Genomic DNA, 19,416 nt, shown 5'->3' on the forward strand with positions numbered 1-19,416 from the left:
CCCAGAGTCCCTGGCCCAAAACTATGGATAAATCCTGTTGGAAAAGTCCCATCCGATCCCTGCTATGGGTCTCTGGCCCTTCGTCCCAGGAGAATCCCCAAGTCCACTGTTCTCTAGGATTACTGGCTCTGCTTTCTGGAGCCTCTGCCCTCTGTATTATCCTCCCTGGGACATGTCTGAGCTGCATGTTGGAGAGAATGATCCTGGATTTGTACTTCCCTCATAACAAATACAGGGTTCCAGATTGTAGACAGTCATGGATTTTAAGGCCAAGCTTCTGGTTTCTTTGTTAATATAATTCCCTCAAAGTCTTCATAGACATTTATCTAATTCTTTCAGTTAGTTAAATGCACCAGTAGCCAGAGTCAAAGTTAGGAAAGTCCTTTTTTACATATTCCTAAATTCCTTAGGAATTTTCTTTTCTCTCTCTCTCTCTCTCTCTCTCTCTCTCTCTCTCTCTCTCTCTCTGTTAATCTCTCCTCTTTCCTCTCTCTTTCCATCCCCCTTCCTATCGCCTCACCTCTCTTCCTTCATACAAAATATGAAATATTATTAATGAAAACTTTAAGTATACAGAATTAATCATAAATTCCCTATCTCTCTTTTTAATGATAGAGTTTGTCCATATTGCTTCTTATTCAGGAAAAAGAATGAGACTCCTTTTCAGTTGTTCAAAGGCCACTTTGTCATGTGATTTTTCTATACACAATTGCATGATTGAGAGGAAGATGTGAAAAGTAGTAAAACACTGAATCTTAAAAAGTCAAACTCACATCATATACACAAAATGTTTCATAATAAAATATTTTATTTCAATTATTATTAATTACTTATTTTAAGTTACTATGAAAAACAAATGTGTAAAACAATGATTTTATTATACTAAGAGTCTGGTAAAAAAAAAATTTCAGATAAAGTATAGTAGGAACACTTTGTCTCTCCTCCATGTTTGATGATTGCGTGGAAGTTTGAAGGCTTAGGTGACTCCATGACTGGGTGAAGGAATCACCAAGAAGTCTTCACACTCACATGATCGGTGGTTGATGGTTTATGGTGACTACCTGAACCTCATTGATCTACCAACAAAAAAACCTATCAGGCTTCTCCTTGTGGATACTGTGTGGAGTTACTTGAGCTTCCTCAAAACATGGTGACTATTTTCCAAGTTGGGAGTTCTGAGGGAAGTATGTAACATTTGCATGTTTCAACCTTTGAAGTCATTTAATGGTACTTCTATCATATTTCTTGGTTGAAGCAGGCAAAACCATCTGGCCAGATCTAAAATAAGAGAATGTAAATCTCACTACTTGATAGAGGAAGTGCCAAGGTTCCATTGTAAGACAAGTATATAGGATGTGAGGTATTGTCACAGCTGGCACTCTTAGAATACAACTTTTATTCAAATTAATCAACATCTAAAGCACTTTTCATTTTATGTATATTTATTCACCTTCTTGAATGAATATAAATGCTATTTTCATATGCACTCTTACTAAATTGTGCTCATTTAAATCATTTACAGTTTTTTTTAAGAAAACTATTGTAATATTATCAAATGTGAATATATTTGCAGATATCCCGGCACAGAAGGAATCATTCACAACATGTCTTGAAAGAGATCATTCCTCCATTGGAACAGCTGGTGAGTGAGTAACTTACTCTAGTACTGTGTTTTCTGATGTGCTGCTACCAAACTCCTTGCTTAAAGTAGTACTCATTATTATTATCTCATGGTCTGTGGGTTAAGTATATGGGCACAATTTAACAGTGTCCTTTATTTCAGAGATAATCAAGGGTTGTAATCAGAACTAAGGTCGCAGCTGAAGGTTTGACTGGGGAGACATTTGCTCTGAAACTCAATGATATGGTTGTTGACAGAATTCACTTCCGTTAGCAAGTTGTACGGAGGCTGTCATGCCACTCATCTTCATCTGTTCAGGCTGTTCTATGACTAAGTATAATAGACTGGGTGATACATAAACAACAGAAATTTATTTCTCATGGTTCTAGAGTCTGGGAGTTCTAGATCAGAGTACCTGAATTGTCTGATTCTGATAAGGGCCGTCTTCCAGGCTTCAGACTCCCAACTACTCATTGAACCATCACATGTCAGAAAAAGAGAAAGCTCTATAGAAATTACCACCATGTAACATGCTATATAATTTCCTTTTATTTGTTTGCCATTGCATAAGATTGTTAGTCTGCCTGTTTTTGGTAAATGGATGGAACTGAAGAACATTATCTTACATGAAGTTAGCTAGGTTCAGAAGGCCAAAGGCCACATGTTTCCTCTCATATGTGGAACATAGACCTAACACAAAACAAGCAATATTATAAAAAGCAGGTCGTGGCAAGGGGATGTCACATACAAGAGAGAGGGAGGGTAAAAGAAGTTAAGAAGGTGAATATTTTTGATGTACTTCCTACACAAGAATGAATAGTTTTTAAACCTGTTGAAGGGGATGAAGGTAAAAAGGAGAAAAATAGAAGAGATAAACCAATTTGGGTTATAATGCATACATACATGGAAATGTCACAAGGAAACAAATGTATAGCTATCTTTTAAAAACAAAATTGTCATTTTTTTTTTTTTTACAAAAACAGAGAACAGGAAGGCAAAACATGTACGATCTGGGAGTTGGCACAAGTGGAAGGGGGGGAGATATAACAAAAGGGTGTAGCAAGAGGGCGAATTTGGTAGAAATATTATATATTCGTATATGAAAATGGAAATGAGACCTGCCGGGAATGGTGGGGCAGGAGATAAAGGAGAATGCTAGAGGGGTTGAATTCAACTGTGATGTGTTGTAAGAACCTTTGTAAATGTCACAGTATACCCCCAGAATAACAATATTAAAAAGAAGAATGTTAGTCTATGAGGCAGAGGTATTACCTACTATGTTCATTGTTCTACTCCCATGATTCTAGTGATTGCTAGAACATGGAAGAATTCCATACATATATGTTGAATAAGTGCATCAATGAAAAGTCAGTGGCTTTTGCTCTTATGTGCAAGCTTGTAATTCACAGATCTATACTTGCTATTTTTCTCTTTTATTTTCTTATATCCTCAAGCATTCAAATCATTTGTTTCAAGAGTTCTTTCTCAGTGTCATCACAAAAGTGCAGTCTACCAAATTGAATCTATCAGAAGCACCTGCCTAAATTTATTCCCCTTTTCATTGGGTCCATTTCTATTAGTACCGAACATTTGTCTAGACTTAGAACACATTATCTTTAGATCCTTTATTTTCTATGTAATCCTTCACATACATCACCATTTGTGGAAGCAATTTCTCCCCAACTGCTGTAGCATTCATGTGCTGCTCCTTGTACACAGATCTTGTACACTTTGCACAGGCCTTCAAATGCTTTTGATCTCACCTCCCATATTCTTCTGTGCTCCTCCTAATGACCCTAAGCAGTGATGCCAGATCAACCTTCTTTTAAATAATACCCTCATTATTTCATTTTCCTTGTCAAAATTTTCAACAGTTTCCTCTTTTCTATGGTATCAAGTCTGTATACCTCTCTCGTGGCCCCTAATTTATGGTATTTATTTTCTACTCCCAAATACATACCCTCAAGCCAGGACCAGCAACATGATTAAGACATAGCTCAGCCTGAAGGAGCTTGGATTTTTTGTAGCAATTATGGTCTTTCATCCCAGTACATGCTCATGTACTGATTTGTGCTGTTCACTCTTATTTTATGGCTAATAGACTTGTTCCAGGGCTGTACTGTAAATGCCTTGAAGTTAGAGGCCATGACATGTATTTCCTTTATTATGTCATAGTTCCATTGATATTGCTTTTGGAACTAGTGTTTTCTCAGGAAATTTGTCAGTTGACAAAAATGTTAAAGGTTTCTTAAATAATGTTGATTACAGATATTAATAAATATATATCTGCTATTCATAGTGACAGCCAATTTTTCAATATTATAATCAGGTACAACAGTATTTTGATTTCAAAATTGATGATTAGTTCTCAACTTCACATTTTGTATGAAAATTGTTTCTCTGATTCCTCATATTTGAATTAGGTAGCTCTTCTTTGATCTACCTCTCAACAGTAGCTTGGTCTTTTCTCTCTTCCAGCTACATCACACTAAAATTGCCTATTTCCTTAACTATTTCTCTTACTGAACTATCAGCTGTATTAAAAGAAGTCTATGCCTTATTTAATGTTGTATTATTAGGACTTATCATAAAGCCTGTCACACTGTAGCTATCCAATGAATAGGACAATAAGTACTCTATTTGTTTTGCAATCTTTATGTATTTGTTTATTTATTAAAACTTTGGGTTACAGTGCAAATAAAGTACATACAAATAACTACAAATAGTTGTATATTTTATAAAAATGCCACAGGAATGCATTTTCTCTGAAATATTTGATAAAACATGTCCAAAGTTAAAATGAAATTGTAGCTAGGTAACTGTGCATGTGTATACAATTCTACCTACACTTACACAAACACATACACACATAAATATTTACACAATTATATTTTAGTAGTAATAAAAATTTAGTAATAAAAAATTATTATTTTTATTCAAATTTGTTGATAACTACTATCTCATTTTTACTTTAATAGCCATGCCTATATATCAAGGATAAACTAGTTTTAGAGAAATAATTACAATATTCAGAAGGAGTTTACTTTATTTTCCTTTGTAAACTGTAGTATTTGTCTTACCTCTGTAACCTCAACTCCAAACAAATGAAATTCATTTCAAATATCCCAAATTATGGATAGTTTATTAATAAATAATAAATCTGTGTTCTTAATTCTTTATTCTAGCTCAGATAACCTTTCAAAGTTGATATCAAGAAGCACAATAAATACATGCAAAAATATTCTTTAAGTCCTTTAGTTTGTAATCACTCTCTAAATCTCTTTGTGTGCATATTTCTCTCTCTCTTACCCTTACTCTGTGTGTATATGTGTGTGCATGTGTGTCACACAGACACTAGTCCTATAATCTTTTGAAACTAACAGTTAATTTATTTCTTAGTCCTGAATTGGTTTCCTTGTATCCTGTCTCTAAGTACATACTTTCTTTGTGAACAGAGGTAACTTTTGTCCACTGACTTCTACTTAAATTAAATTTCTTTTTTTTTTCCCCGTTAGTGGTACTGGGGTTTGGCCTCCAGACCTCGTTTTTACTAGGCAGCTGCTCTACCACTTAAGCCATGCCTACTGCCCTCTTATGCTTTAGTTATTTTCAGATAGGGTCTTGTGATTTTTCCCAGGGACAACCTTGTACAATTTGCCTTCTACGTAGGCATCCCATATAGCTGGATCATGTGTGTGGGTCACCATACCAGATTTTTTTTAATAATCTTGGGTCTTCCTGAAATTTTGCTTAGATTGATCTCAACAAGCTGGCATCTTCCTGCTCTCCACTTCCCAAGTAGCTGGAATGATAAGTGTAAACCATTGTACCCAGCTCCTGACTTTCTTATTTAATGTTATTTTAAAGACAGAAATGCCATCTATGCTCTGAATTCTTATTGATAAATTATCCATTATGATGATCAATGCCAAAATAGCCACTAATTTCCCAAAAGCCAATTCTGATCTATTAAGACTTGAGTGATTTTCTAGAGGTCATAGTTTTCTTTACATCTGAGTATATCCTTATATTCTTTTATCTAGACTCATATACTTTTCCCACAATGTAGGCATATTCCTTCTCCCATTTCTCCAACTTTCCTTATTTCCTTCATTCTTTAGTGCTGCTTCTAAGTCATCCACAGGTTCTTATAGTAGTATCTGTTGACAACACCTTAGGATGAGCTTTGGTAATACATATGTATCAAAATCATTTTGAAAAATTATTAAAATTAGGTCAATACTAATCACTTTTATTATTTTATTATTATTGTCATTTGGATCTTCGAGCTTATTTTTTTCTAAAATGTTGTGATATAATATAAATCTAATTTTCTATCTCTCATATTCAGAGAACTCACCCGAATTTTTTTCTAAGAATCATGAGAGACTATGGTTATTTACAGCTTGTTAAATTAACCACTAGGCACACTACCTTATGAGGAAAATGATTCATGGTATAAAATGAATGGATGGATGCTAACCCCCTGTGGAGCCACACTTTATTTCTTGATGTTCCGTTTAGTAAAGCTGATTATGATCAACATGGTGAAACACAAGAAGTGCATTGCTTTCAAATATTGTCCAAAACAATATTCCAATATTCAATTAGATTCTAATTGAGTCTAAAAATCTCCTGATAAGGACTACCCAGTTCACTGACACGTATATAATTTGTGCTACATGGTATGAAAAATCCACAGGTTTTCAGTAGGAGAGACTGAAATCATTTCCTAAAAATCCATGTGATTACTTAACAAGTGCTACAATGCAGTAACAACTTTTCATGTAAAACATCAAATACACTAATATTTGTTTCCTAATCTTGTATATTCTATATTACAACTGTTCATGAGATCCAATTTTTCCAGGGCATTTTTCTTTTTCTTCTAAAGAAATATACAAGAAAAATAACCCTGTTTATTGCATGTTAAATCTTTATCGTCCTTCTTTTTATCAAAAGAGTATAAGACTTGTCTACGGATAACCCTACAGGAGTCAAAAGCCTGTGGCAGGTTTTAGAGAATCATCTGCTTCCTCCTGAGCTCCTAGGATTTTGAGGACAGAGCTCAAGAAGCTGTCATAGCTTGGGGGCAAAGCAGGCTTTTGCAGATAAACTTTAAGTCACAGATTCTACCTTTTGGAGCCAGATATCATTTTGTGAATTAATTAATACTTTTGAGGGCTTTGAGGATGAAAGAAATTGTGGGGATACATTGTTTTCTTATTTTAAAACAAAGGACAGCCACTTTGGGGGAATAATTCTGTTCAGCAGGCTGAACTTTCTCTGAATTAAAAAAAAAAAAATTCCAGTTCTTCAAAATTCTGTTTTGTTAAGATAAAATCACATTTTCTGAAATATCTTCTCATATCTTCAAGCTGGAGATAAGCTTATAAGTTATATACTTGAATAATTCTACTAGAAGCCATCTCACACTCATATTCCCTCTTTTTCCTCAAGTATGTTAATTAATTCAGGTATTTATCCTAGGTGTGAGGCTTGGGGTATGCAGTGAGAGGATAGATAACTGGTTAAGTCCTTTGTCGGAGAAGCTTTTACTCTAGGAATTAATGGAAGTATTAAACAAGTAAAGGAAGCATCTTTCTTGTTTTCATAGTACCAGAGATTGCATTTGGGGTCTTTTGCTTGCTGGTCGGGTGCTGTACCATGTGAGCCATAACTCTAGTCCTTTTTTGCTTTTAGTTGTTTTTCACTGTAGGATCTGATGTTCTTGCCCTGGGAATGACAGACAATGATCCTCCTACCTACCTCTTTCACTTAGCTGGAATCACAAGCACTGGCCAACTTAGGGTCTCACTAGCTCCCCCCACCCACTGTCTCAAACCAGGATCCTCCTGATCTCAGCCTCCTGCATAGCTAGGATTACAGACAGGAGCCACTGTACCCAACCATTAATGCATCATTCTATATGTGCAAATTATGAAATGTGCTATTATGGGAGTGAAACAAGATTCTATGAAAGAAGAAGGCCCTCCCTTTGATGAAGTAGTCATAAAATCATTCTTTGAAAGGGACATTTGAATTGAGGTTTGCAGGACAAGTTAGTTTACCAAGCAAAGAAATGGAAGAAAAGAAGCAGAAGAGACAAAAGTACAAAGGTCTGGAGATGGAAACAAAGTTACTACAATTGAAAAACTTCAAGGATGTTATACTGGCATAGTGAACAAATGAAATGAGCCAGGAGGCTCATGGGGAAGTGAGGGGCATTGCTGTAATGCTAGAAGGCCTTGAGGTGATGTTAAGAAGTTCAGAAGCCATGCAATTACAGACATGAGTTAAACTACATCTCCCACCCAGGCCCACATTTGCAATTCATTTAACTCTAGAGTAGAGAAAAAGTACACACAACAACAAAGGCTATTAGCATTGAGCAATCCTTTCTTCCTTGCTGTTCAGACTGAAATGAGGTTACAACACAACAACTGAATTACACTAATAAGTTACCCAGACAGTAACTGGGAAGGCTATTCTCATTGAACTCCAATGACAGGCAAACAACAAGTAACATATTTAAATCAAAGACACAAAGAAATAGAATACCCAAGAGAAGAGAGAAACTTAAGAGAGAGAAGAGATGAAATGTAAGAAAAATCTCCAGAAGACTGAAGAAATTTCTTCAACACAAAGATGTGCTCTTCTTCACCCAATTGCCAGATAGAATCTGAATTTCCTTGTGGCAAACAAATGAAACATGCTGGTTGCAAGATGAAAGGCTCAGGAAAAAGTTTATGGGGTTCCTAAACATCAAATAGAAGCATTTTTAAAATGACATTTTGATGTGTTTAGGGGTAAATAAATCAGAGGCATGGGATAAAATTTCCCTTGAAATACACAGGGGTTTAATATGATGGGGAAAAACACTTGGCAAACTATAACATGTGCTTCGCCAAACCAAATATTTAGAAAATAGCTCAAGACCTTAAGAGGAACCCCAAAGCTGTTCTCTCAATCTGACTGAAACAAGAAAAAGAGAGAGAATATCCATGAAAGCATTTCTCAATTAATACATTAAAAAGTACAAGTAAGTTGCAGTGAGAAAACCGTGCCTAATTCTGAGACCTGAAAACAAGATACCCACCCAAGAACTTCTTCAAGAATGGTTACTTGCCCTTATCTGGGCTCTAATCATGTATGGAACAGAATCATTTTTATTTGCTTAGTTCTGCTCTTCTTTTCTTGTAATCATTGCACTTCACTTGAGAATTTTGTTTTACCATGTTTTTAAAGTATGCATAGACTGTAAGCTACATGTTTACTTGAGGCAAAAACATTGCATCTGAAAGCATCATAGTTTATTCCTTAGACGTATGTATGCTAGTTCTAAAATTGAGCATTTAATATCTTCAAACTTCCACTATTTTATATAAAGTACAGGTAAGTTAAATTTGATTTTTTGTTCTTGCTTTTTCATCTTTTTTAAAATGACTTGTATGCAATGAAACCCACACTCATAGTCAGCACATTTAATATGGAATAAAAGAGATCCAGTATAGAAATAATTGCATATTGAGAAAACATAAGCAGAGTCCTAAAGAGAAAAACTGTGCATGTGTTTGTGTGTGTGTGTGTGTGTGCATGTGTTCTTGTTGCTGTGGCCAAAAAACTTGAGAGAATAACTTAACCAAGTAATGATTTATTTTGGGTCACAGTTTAAAAAGGTTCAGTCCATGGTCTCTTGGCTCCCTGCTCTTAGGCAGAACATCATGGCGGTAGGAGGTTGTGACAGAGGAGCTCTACCTCACAGTGGACAGGAAGCAGATGAACAGTAACATAAAGGGGACAAGGGAAGATGTAGCCCCCAAAGACACACCCAGTGACCTACTTCTTCCTCCAATTAGGCAATCCTGCACAATTTCACCACATTCTAATAATCAATTCAAATTTTGATTCACCCATTGATGGTTACAGCTTTCATTAGGTCAGAGCTCTTATGATATATTCTTCTCTGGAAAAATCCTCACAGACACACTCAGAGGTGCACTTCAATAATCTCCTCAGTGCTTCTCAACCCAAGCAAGTAGACACTCAAGATCAACCATCACAACGTAACATAAAGACAATGTCAAAAACTGGAAAGCAATTGAAGGAAGAAAGACAGAACTGTCTCTTATCAATGCTATCAGTATTTACAGAGATGATAATCCCTCTGGACTACTTCACAGAATGTAACAGAGGATATTCTGACATTCACAACAGAAGTCACCCATTTTCTACAGAGTTGGCCTAAGATGCTGAATCTGGATGGAGTCAGATATCCACCAGTAAATACAGAATCAGAACGAAGGGGAAAGAACAAAAACTTAATTTGTTAGCAGAACAAGCATTATAAAGTCAAAGGACTGTGCAGTTCCAGTGTTAAAAGCAAAATTCTTCTCTGCAAAATCTAGTGAAAGCCTCAGATTCACTTCTTTTCCAGTTATAAGCACATATTTTAGCAGAACTCTTTGGTGTATTGGTACAGATGAAAACCCGTTTGCAATTGTGTCTGAGAACAACATTGAGCCTTCTTGCAAAAAATTGCAGTGTGTGTACATAGGGTTATAGACTGATCTTTCTACCACAACTGTGACCGTTAATCAAAGGTTGTCCTTTCCTCTCTCTCCTTGTCTGTTGCCTCCAACATAGGTTGATAAACAGGTGCTATCTGGGGATTCCACTGCCATTCATTCTTTTCTTCTGTACTTCAGCACTGATGTGTCTGCTGAGCACTTCCTTGATGCTGGCAGACTGGCTGGCATCCAGTCCTGACAAATTGCTGATCTTTCCTGCCATGTAATGTTAAATGGGGTTTCTAGGGACATTGGACAATATATGCCAGATTTAGCATCTAAAGATTGGTTGACATTTCTTAAGTATACATCTTTTAGGGAGTGTGACTGCTTTAAAGAACTTCAATTTGGCCTAGAATTTGGCATGTAGAATCCTAAACTTAGATCTAAAGCTATATATAATTTTGTAAATCACTAAAGACAACACCATCTGAGCCACAGATGACAAACATGTTCAGCTGCCATTTATATGTCATTGCCCTTTCAGACCATGGGATTAACAAACATAATTAGTATAATTAATAAGGACCATATATAAATCCACATGTGAAATGCACAGCAATTTTTGGCTTGCCCTAATACTTCTTTTAGCTCAATGGTAACTTTCCACAGTAACTATTTTCTTGTGCCTGGAACTTGGTGCAGTATTTCACAGTGTGTTAAAAAGGAATAGTAAAGTAATTAATTCTAGTCATAAAAGCTTTGCTTGCAACATTGGACAGGTCAGCAAAGTCAGTGCAGGCAACCTAATTGGAATCTTCTGTTTTAGACTAAAGGATGACCTAGTCTCTGAGATGGCAATGGGGTATATGGTATCATTACTCCCAAAAGAGAAATAGGAGTTTCTTGATGTGGGCACAAAGGGGTTTCAGTCTCAATGAGATTAAGATCATTTTATTAATCATTTCATACTCATTATAAGCGTAATATTGATAATTTGGGGAAAGCAAGCATTACTAACTGAAAATGTGTTGAAAAGATTAATCAGCATACATGAAATGTGAAGGAGACAATGGAGAGAAATGAAAACCTGGTTATCAAAGTGAGAATGTTTGCATCAAGGTCACATGGGTATAATATGTAGAAATGCATATCAGAGCTTGGTGTGATGGTTATAAACCCTAGCACTTTGGATGCTGAGACAAAATAGATTGTGTGTTCAAGACCAGCCTGGGTTACATAGTGAGACCTTGTCTCAAAGAAAGAAGAGAGAAAGAGAAAAAAAAGAAAGGAAGGGAGGGAGTGAGTAGCACAAGGAGGGAAGAACTAAAGGAGGAAATGAAAGAGAGAGAAAAAGAGAAAGAATGAGACATGTAGATATGCAAAAGTATGTAAGGTCATAGTAAATGCAGTAGAAAATAGTAAAAGGCTCTCTAGTTCCTTCTCATGACCTAGAAGGAAGCTTGGAATTCAGAATATGATGCACGAGAACATATGTAACTTACTACTCAGCTCTTCCTTTGTGGTTTTCTTGGGACCTCTGGATGGTCATTCCTGGAAACTGTAGCATTGACTCAAGACCATGGAAATGATTCACCCATTAATGTCAATGATGTCACACTTATTGACTCCTCACAGGATTGTCCATCTCAATCTTAGGTATCCTGAGAAAGGTCCAGTAGTGTCTGGTGGAACATTTCTTATTGAGGAGAGAGAATTTTATAGAATATATATCAAGCCTGTTTATGTTGACTTCTCTATGCAATAGTATTAGCTTTTATTTACATTTATTTTCTCCTTTAGAAGAAATGGTTATCATCAATTCATTTCTGTGATCAAACGTCCATCCATGGGTCTTTTAGTAAATAGTTTCGTGGAAAACATGTCAAAAATCTCAACTAAGAATGCATATTTCAACTTTTATAATAGCTTGAGAGGCTTTATAGCTTTCTGGAAGAAATATATAGGTTTCGGTAACTATTTCGTTCTCATAAGAAGAAAGTTTAAATAAAACAATAAATTATGTCTATGGTTACACAACAATATTTCACAGTCCTAAAGAAAGAGACCTCCTCTGTGATGCTAATTACTACTGAAAACACCTTTCTTCCAAACATTTATAGAAACCAGTGATATCCAGGGTTAAACACTAAACATATTATATGGGCTTTAGGGGCAAGACCAAATTCCATGGCACCAAGACGAGAGGGACAGTATACATAGAATAAGATGTGGGCAAAGCAAACAAATAGATGTAGACAAATGTAGTACACCATTGAGCACAACAGTTCTTAAAAGAGTATATAATGAAGCTTCTTTAGACTCTTTTAGATTTGTAGAAACATACTGACTTGAAAATTTCTCTGAATGTGTAGATGTGTGAAAAATATGTTGCTATGATTGTCATAAATTATCATTATTATATTCATCATTTTTTCAGTAAAAATGCATTTATCAAATAGTAGTTTACTATTATGTATTAAGAATATAACAACAGATAAGAAAAAAATCTCAAAAAAAGAAAGAAAAAATCTTATCTGTGTTCATCTATAAAAGAGTGAGATTTGTAAACAAGCTATTCTTGGAAAGATCTTATGTTTTGGTCAACTAATTTTCCCCAAAATATCTGTTGCTCTCACTTGTAATATTGCCAATGAATTTTTTTCTAATTTGTAAAAAAAATCAAATATTATTTAAATATCCATTCTTTCATATATTTATTCAAATAATATTTATTATTGTGGCTGTTGGCACCAGCAAGTGCTCTAGGAGCTGGAAATTCAGGTGAAAAAGTTACAGTCTTTTGCCTATGATGGGCTCAGAGCAAGTGCAGGCATAAGCAAGTATGCAGACAATTACCATATGATCTGCTAGAATCTACCATAGTGATAATGGAACAGTGAACATAGAGACTCTGCACAGGGGTGTCTAAAAGAGATTATACATGAATGATGGGCAGACCCTTTGATAAAACCCATACACATTGAATTTTAAAGTAGATTAAAAATAGAATTAGTATGTTTAGGAGTTGGTGAGATAAAGACTTGCTAAAGGTGGAATATTACAGTCAAGGAGTATATATGCATGTGGGTGCCACTGAAGAAGTGTGGCTCTCTGTTATTAGGCAGATGACTTTTTCAAGCTTTTACCGCATAATGTGAGGGAGAGGGTGTATTTGGAGAGGGTGTGCCCACTCACTGGAAATGATGAAACACAGCATATGAATTTGAATGGAGCATGAGAGGCAGACAGAGGAGGGAAATAGAGCCCTAAAAATTAAAAACACCTTTTGTATACTTTGCTGGGAGCCAACACATTACAATTTGCATTGGCCTTTATTTTACCTGGATCTTCACAAACACATTGCTTTGAGAAACCCTCAACTGCATTAGCAAGGAAAGCCAATACATGCAAATAGGGAAAGGAAAACAATTATGCATCAGGGGAAAAGGCAATGAGATAATGCTACTACATGTCTCTTACTGACTGACCAGCAAGCATAAATATTGCTGTTTAAAATGCTTTTCCATGATTCAACTGGTCAGTTCCCTGGTTTCACTGAATTCATTTTCTCAGCAGGTACAAGAGGAAGTTGAAAAGAAAGATCTCTGCCAAAGATCATCAGCAAAATTAAGGAGTGCTTTAAATTTATCTTTGTTTTACAATTTGAATCAATTTTTTAAGCAAGTGACTTCATTGGACAGAAAGAAAAGTGAATAAAGGTGTATCAATGCCTAACAAATCATTCACATGCCTCTTCACAATCTGTCTTTTGGGTAGTTAACGGTTTGCAATGACTGTGATCGTGCAGGCACTTCCCATAAACTACGTATGCATTATTAATAAAGTTCTGTGACTGGAAGTTTCCATCACTGCAATGACTCTTGGAAAGCATAGGTTCATTCAAACTAAAAATGCATAGGAGTTTGTCACAGTTTTAACATATGCATTCTTCTTGCAGATGGTTGAAAAAGAAGGTTATCTTCAAAAAGCTAAAATTGCAGATGGAGGAAAGAAGCTAAGGTAATAAAGTTCTTCCACTTTCTGTTACATAACTCTGGCAGTTTCTATATCCTTAGCTTATGTCACTGCTATTGTCTGGAAAGCAAGGCCCTATGAAACCAAACTAGAATACAATAGTCTGTCCTGCTACCACTATGATCAATATCAGTTTTAATGTAATCGTAGTATTCAAAGAAAGTCACTACATTACTTATCATTGTACAGAGTACCTGAACGAACTGGTCCTCCTGGGATGTGAAATCTTTAAAACATAGAGAGATAAGGTAAAGTCCTCAATCTCGGATTAATACATTAGGAGGCAAATGACTCGTTTGCAATATATAAAAATTTAAATACATTGATAGAAAATTTTTTGAAGGACCAAGGATTTGAACTACATTTGTAGTTAAAAATAAAAAGTTATTTTAGAAACATAAACGAAATATCAAATCATGAACTCGGAGGAGGTGAAAGAAATTTTAAAAGGGAATAAGAACTCCCTAGGCAGTAATAAAAAACTTCAAGGAAAAAAACAAAGAAGACTGATCAGAGGATGAGAAAGATACTAGTTAGGTTTAGGTTGTATAAATGGAATATTTAGAAATAGTCAACTTCATTGTAGATTATTTTTTACCATTTTTCATATTATTCCTATTGTTCATTTAGCTTTATGGTAGGAACATGCAACCTAGAAAGGTATGTAAAAAATTCTTAAATTAGGAGACAAGCACAGACTTATGAATGTATTACTAACAGTTAAAACCATGTAAAATAAGTGTACTAATTAGCTACACAATGGGACACCTGTTGGTTGTCAAGTATAATTCACTACTAGAATGACAATCTGGTCAACACTGTAAAATAAAATGTGCTTTCGTTTGAAGGCTATAATGGATTATGTTTATATTTATTTGAAGTAAAATTGGGGAGGAGTTATCCATAATTCTACTTCTTAAAATAGCTATTCTAATTTTAAATAAGTGCTGTTTCCTACTTATATCGTGTCTTATTCTGGGACAGCAAATAGGGCCTTGAATCTTCTTCCTGACTGTTCCTTGGCAGTAGCCTGGCAGTCACCCTCCCTTGAAGATATAAGAAAGAGATGAACAGGAGGCAAGATAAAACACAAGGCTGCTTTAAGAAATGGGCTAGCCCCTAACCCAGTGGAGAACTGACTTAGTGAATCAGGCTCTAAAGAGACAACAAGAGGGATTCTTTGACTAATCAAATGTGAGTGCCATCCTCACCCCAACCTTACCAACTAAGGAAGGTGTATGGAGAGCAATAATGCCTCTCTCCAGATGAAACCCATTCTTATCTCACCAACAAAGGGTTTTTGCTTCAACTTCTTCAACCCTTCACTTGGGACTTGATAGGAGAGAAGTAGTGACAGCACTGGTCAGTCTTCGAGCCTCATGCAAGGTAAAGGAAGAGGCTCCAGGAAGCAAGATGATGTACTAGCATGGTGGCTGTGCAAATCATCCTTGCCTGTAGTTCATCAATAATCCAAACTACAATATTTTCTTCAAGAAGGTTATTGTCAAAGAAGCAGAGTCAAAGAACGTTATTCTTCCAGTGAGCTCTCGTAAAGACATTTTAAGTGGTTTCAATCAGTGTGTATACCACTGTGCATTTGTCTTATTTGCACAGCAAACTTAACTTGCATATAATTTCTGCATACAGTTAAAATTCACAAAACATTAGTCTATACTCTGTTTCATTGTTATTTCAATTATTGTTATTTCATTATTACTTCAATGCATGACCTTATGCACTTTCAATTTTTTTCATTTATAGGTACATAGATTTTAGTTTTCTTTTTTTAAACTTCCAGGTGCACTGAATTCAATTTATTACACCCTTTAACTTGGGGCTTATGTTATTATTGTTTGGGGCAAGAATCCTAGCTGATTTTATTTTTTTCTGTCTCCAACTCCATAGACATATATTCTAATTGTTCCTCAAAAACCACTCTCCATATATATAACAAGGTATTCTATATTGCATAAGCATTTTTGTATTGTAAACCTCATTATGTTTCTTATTGCTTTCATTCAGTCTTAGTGTTTGAATATCTTTCTATGGTGCTATATTTAATATACGCTCATTTCTTCAAATTGCTGTCCATTTTTTCCATAGCAGATGTGTACTAAGTTTACTAGTCTCCCAGGTATGAACACCTAACTTGTCTCTAACTCATTCTAGCCCAAAAAGACATTACAATATATCACACATATAGGTCTCCTTTGACCCCGATAGAAATCCCCTCAGGGGAAAATAGTCCTGTATAGAGTTGCTTGTGCCTTTTATTTATAAATCCACTACATGCTGATGCCAGACTTTCTCTTGAATGAGTGTACCCCAGTACCTACTAGTTCAGGCTACAATGCAGAAGGGATCCCATTTTCCATTTTCTTGTCACATACATCACCATACTCTTTAATTTTGTCGAATGTATGACCATAGAATGTTACCTCATTGTGGCTTTCATTTGCATTTTATTTATTTACACTGATTGGTTTTGCAGTTGAGCTTAATATTATTCATTTAATTAATCATTCAGAATCTCCATCCTGAGAATTGTTCACTCATGAACTATTATCTACTGAGTTTCTTGCTTATTTTTCTATAAGTTTGGGGGAACACCTAATATATTCTAGATAATAATTTTTTGTCATGTTTATACTTGATAAATATCTCCTCTATGTTTATACCAATTGTTTAGATATCTGAACAAGTTTGTAGGCTATAATACACCAAATAATTTGTACATTCATTTTTTTATTTGATTTTTAAGTTGAGTCCAGTTTTATGCTAAAAGAGTTGTAATTGCAATAAGCTTTCTAATGCTTGTCAATTTTCTTTTTGTATTTTCTGAAGATAAATACTAACCCGGTGTTACTTGGTCAAATTATCATTTTTAAATGAATCTTTGCTATACTGCTGCAACAAAGTGGTTGGTTTAACCATAACCTTGAAAACTTGGATATTTTAAGCCTATTGATGATTATCAGTCATTAAATAATAAGCCAGTTGCTATAATTTGTATTTCTTATGTGTGGCATCTTTTGATAAATGATTTTCCATTTTTTAAGGAACTTTATATCATTTTTATAAATTTTAATGTGCGATAATAAGCAGTATTAGTAAATGATTACTCTAAAAGCAGTTAATATAGGTTTGTTGTTATTTCCTGTTATACAAACGGAGAAACTTAGTTGCCTATTTTAACTACTACTTTCTCCCACATTTTATTGTGGCTGTAGTTAATATGAAAGAAATTAACCCTGTTCCTGAAACATGTTTGTTTTATTTCTCTTGCTTTAAGCTGTTTGAGACTAAAAAAGCAAAAGATATACTTTTTTTTTCATGCCATCAACACTTCCAAGGGCTTCAATTGTCACTTAATAAATATTGTTTTTAAAATGTCTATAAAGTTTTCTACTCACAAATTCATCTTGGTCATATATATTGGCTCATTCTGTTCTTCCCTCTCCTTATACTTTTTAATTTGTCTTTATTTCTCTTTTATACATATTCTCTTTTTCTCTAAGAAAAATTTTGATTTATCTCAATGTGAACAGGAGAAGGTGACAGGAAGGAGAACTTGTTGGCTACAGCTTACATTCTTGGAAAGCCTTAAATTTAGCCTCATTTCAAAATGAGGTTATACACATTTCCCTTGTGACACACTGACGGGCTTGAAAGCAGAATGCATTCAGCATTCAACTTTAATTTTTAATTATGAACGTTGAAATTATGCCTCGGCTTTTCTGATGAAGCTTAGAAATCTTTTCATTTGGGAAATTCCCTCCTCCAAACTGCAAGTAACCCTGGCCTCTCTGAAACACCATGAATCCTTAGTAAAAAGTTATTTTCAATGTTTAAATTTACAAAAGGCACCTGATCACATGATTATACTATTTCAATTCTTCACACTTGTGTCTGTACCCATATCTCTGTATCTTCCCCTTCATTGTTTGTTGGCTGTTTGTGGATCTGTACATCTAATATAAATATATAGTCTTCAGAAAAACATGGAAAATATTTGGAGTGAAAATACACACAGAAGTTGGGTATGAAAAGAAATACAAATAAGAATGCAGCGTGATCTGGTCTACTAGCACCTGTGTTCATTCTGGGGCCTGGAGTTCTTTGACCTGTGACTGTGTGTGTGTGTGCGTGCGTGTGTGTGTGTGTGTGTGTGTGTGTGTGTGTTTGTGTGTATTCATAATTGTTCCTCAGAATTGGCTTCCTTTAGAATATGTTATTAAGGTTCCTTCCTCATGTGAACTCATCTTTTCTTTACTACTTTTTACTTAGAATGGCAATAAGTCACTTAGGCTGAATCTGTCTTTCTCTGTTTTCTTACAACAGTGACAAAGATGTGTGTTTTTAAACCCTAGTGCCTGTTTGACCCACATTTTAGCAGTGCTAAATTATAAAACGCTTAGAATATAATAGGAAAAATAAGTTCCCAAACCTGTCAGGCTGAGAAGGAGTCAAAACGTTTAGGTGTTTGAAGGATTTTTCAGTAAATCATCAGGACACTACAGCAAATCACTCTGCTCTCATCAGTGGTGCAGAGTTAGTCACATTCAGCATGACCAAGTCAGGTAACAGAGGCAGGTGGCCCAAAATAGAGAGCATGAAATTTATGAAGTCATCTCACATATATTTTCCTCTGACTTTTTGAGTTGTCACTGTGTTATTACCTAAAGAAGGCATAGAAGATGAGTGCAAGATATAAAACTTTGATGTTTAGAGCAAATGAATCTGTTAAACCTAGAGCTCAAGCTCACAGATCCTTATAATGATAATGAATATTTTAAGGGCCATTTTCCATCAAGCATTCTCCAGATAAGCGTTTACAAAGTTGCAGTTACTATGTGCTGCCATCCGGTGTCCAGTTTGTAGAATGCCAAGCTGCTGCCTGTGTTGAGGGGTTTCATTGTTGTTATTTTGTTGTTTTTCATCTTCCAACTTCACAACTCAGGATTTGTTTTAGGAAAGTTCTGTGAAGTATTCACTTGGATAAAATGTCCCAACCATTGTATATGTTAGACAATAGCTCTTATGTGAATTTAGTTCTATGTCCTTACTAATAGTAATTAACACCATTATTTCTACCTCAGAAGTGATTCGTTTTGTTTATTAAAAAATAAGATAGATAGCTGTATTATTTTTGTCCCAGAATCTGTTTCCTGCATTGAGTCACTACCATCAATCTTTTACCTGATTCTTACTTGTAAGTCTGTATGGGGACCTAGACTGGCCTCATTT

General features: G+C 35.2%; 1 protein-coding gene across 3 annotated transcripts in view; it reads left to right on the plus strand.

The window, feature by feature from the left end:
• Arhgap15 (Rho GTPase activating protein 15) overlaps positions 1–19,416 on the plus strand; it is a 586,717-nt gene that overhangs the window by 71,587 nt on the left and 495,714 nt on the right. For all 3 annotated transcript variants that reach the window (XM_074070670.1, XM_074070671.1, XM_074070672.1), the window contains 2 exons: positions 1,574–1,642; positions 14,093–14,154. In XM_074070670.1, the coding sequence (XP_073926771.1) occupies positions 1,574–1,642; positions 14,093–14,154 (131 nt within the window). The remainder of the gene's footprint in view (positions 1–1,573; positions 1,643–14,092; positions 14,155–19,416) is intronic.

This window comes from Castor canadensis, chromosome 4 (genome assembly GCF_047511655.1).
Source record: "Castor canadensis chromosome 4, mCasCan1.hap1v2, whole genome shotgun sequence".
Classification (NCBI taxonomy): Eukaryota; Metazoa; Chordata; class Mammalia; order Rodentia; family Castoridae; genus Castor; species Castor canadensis.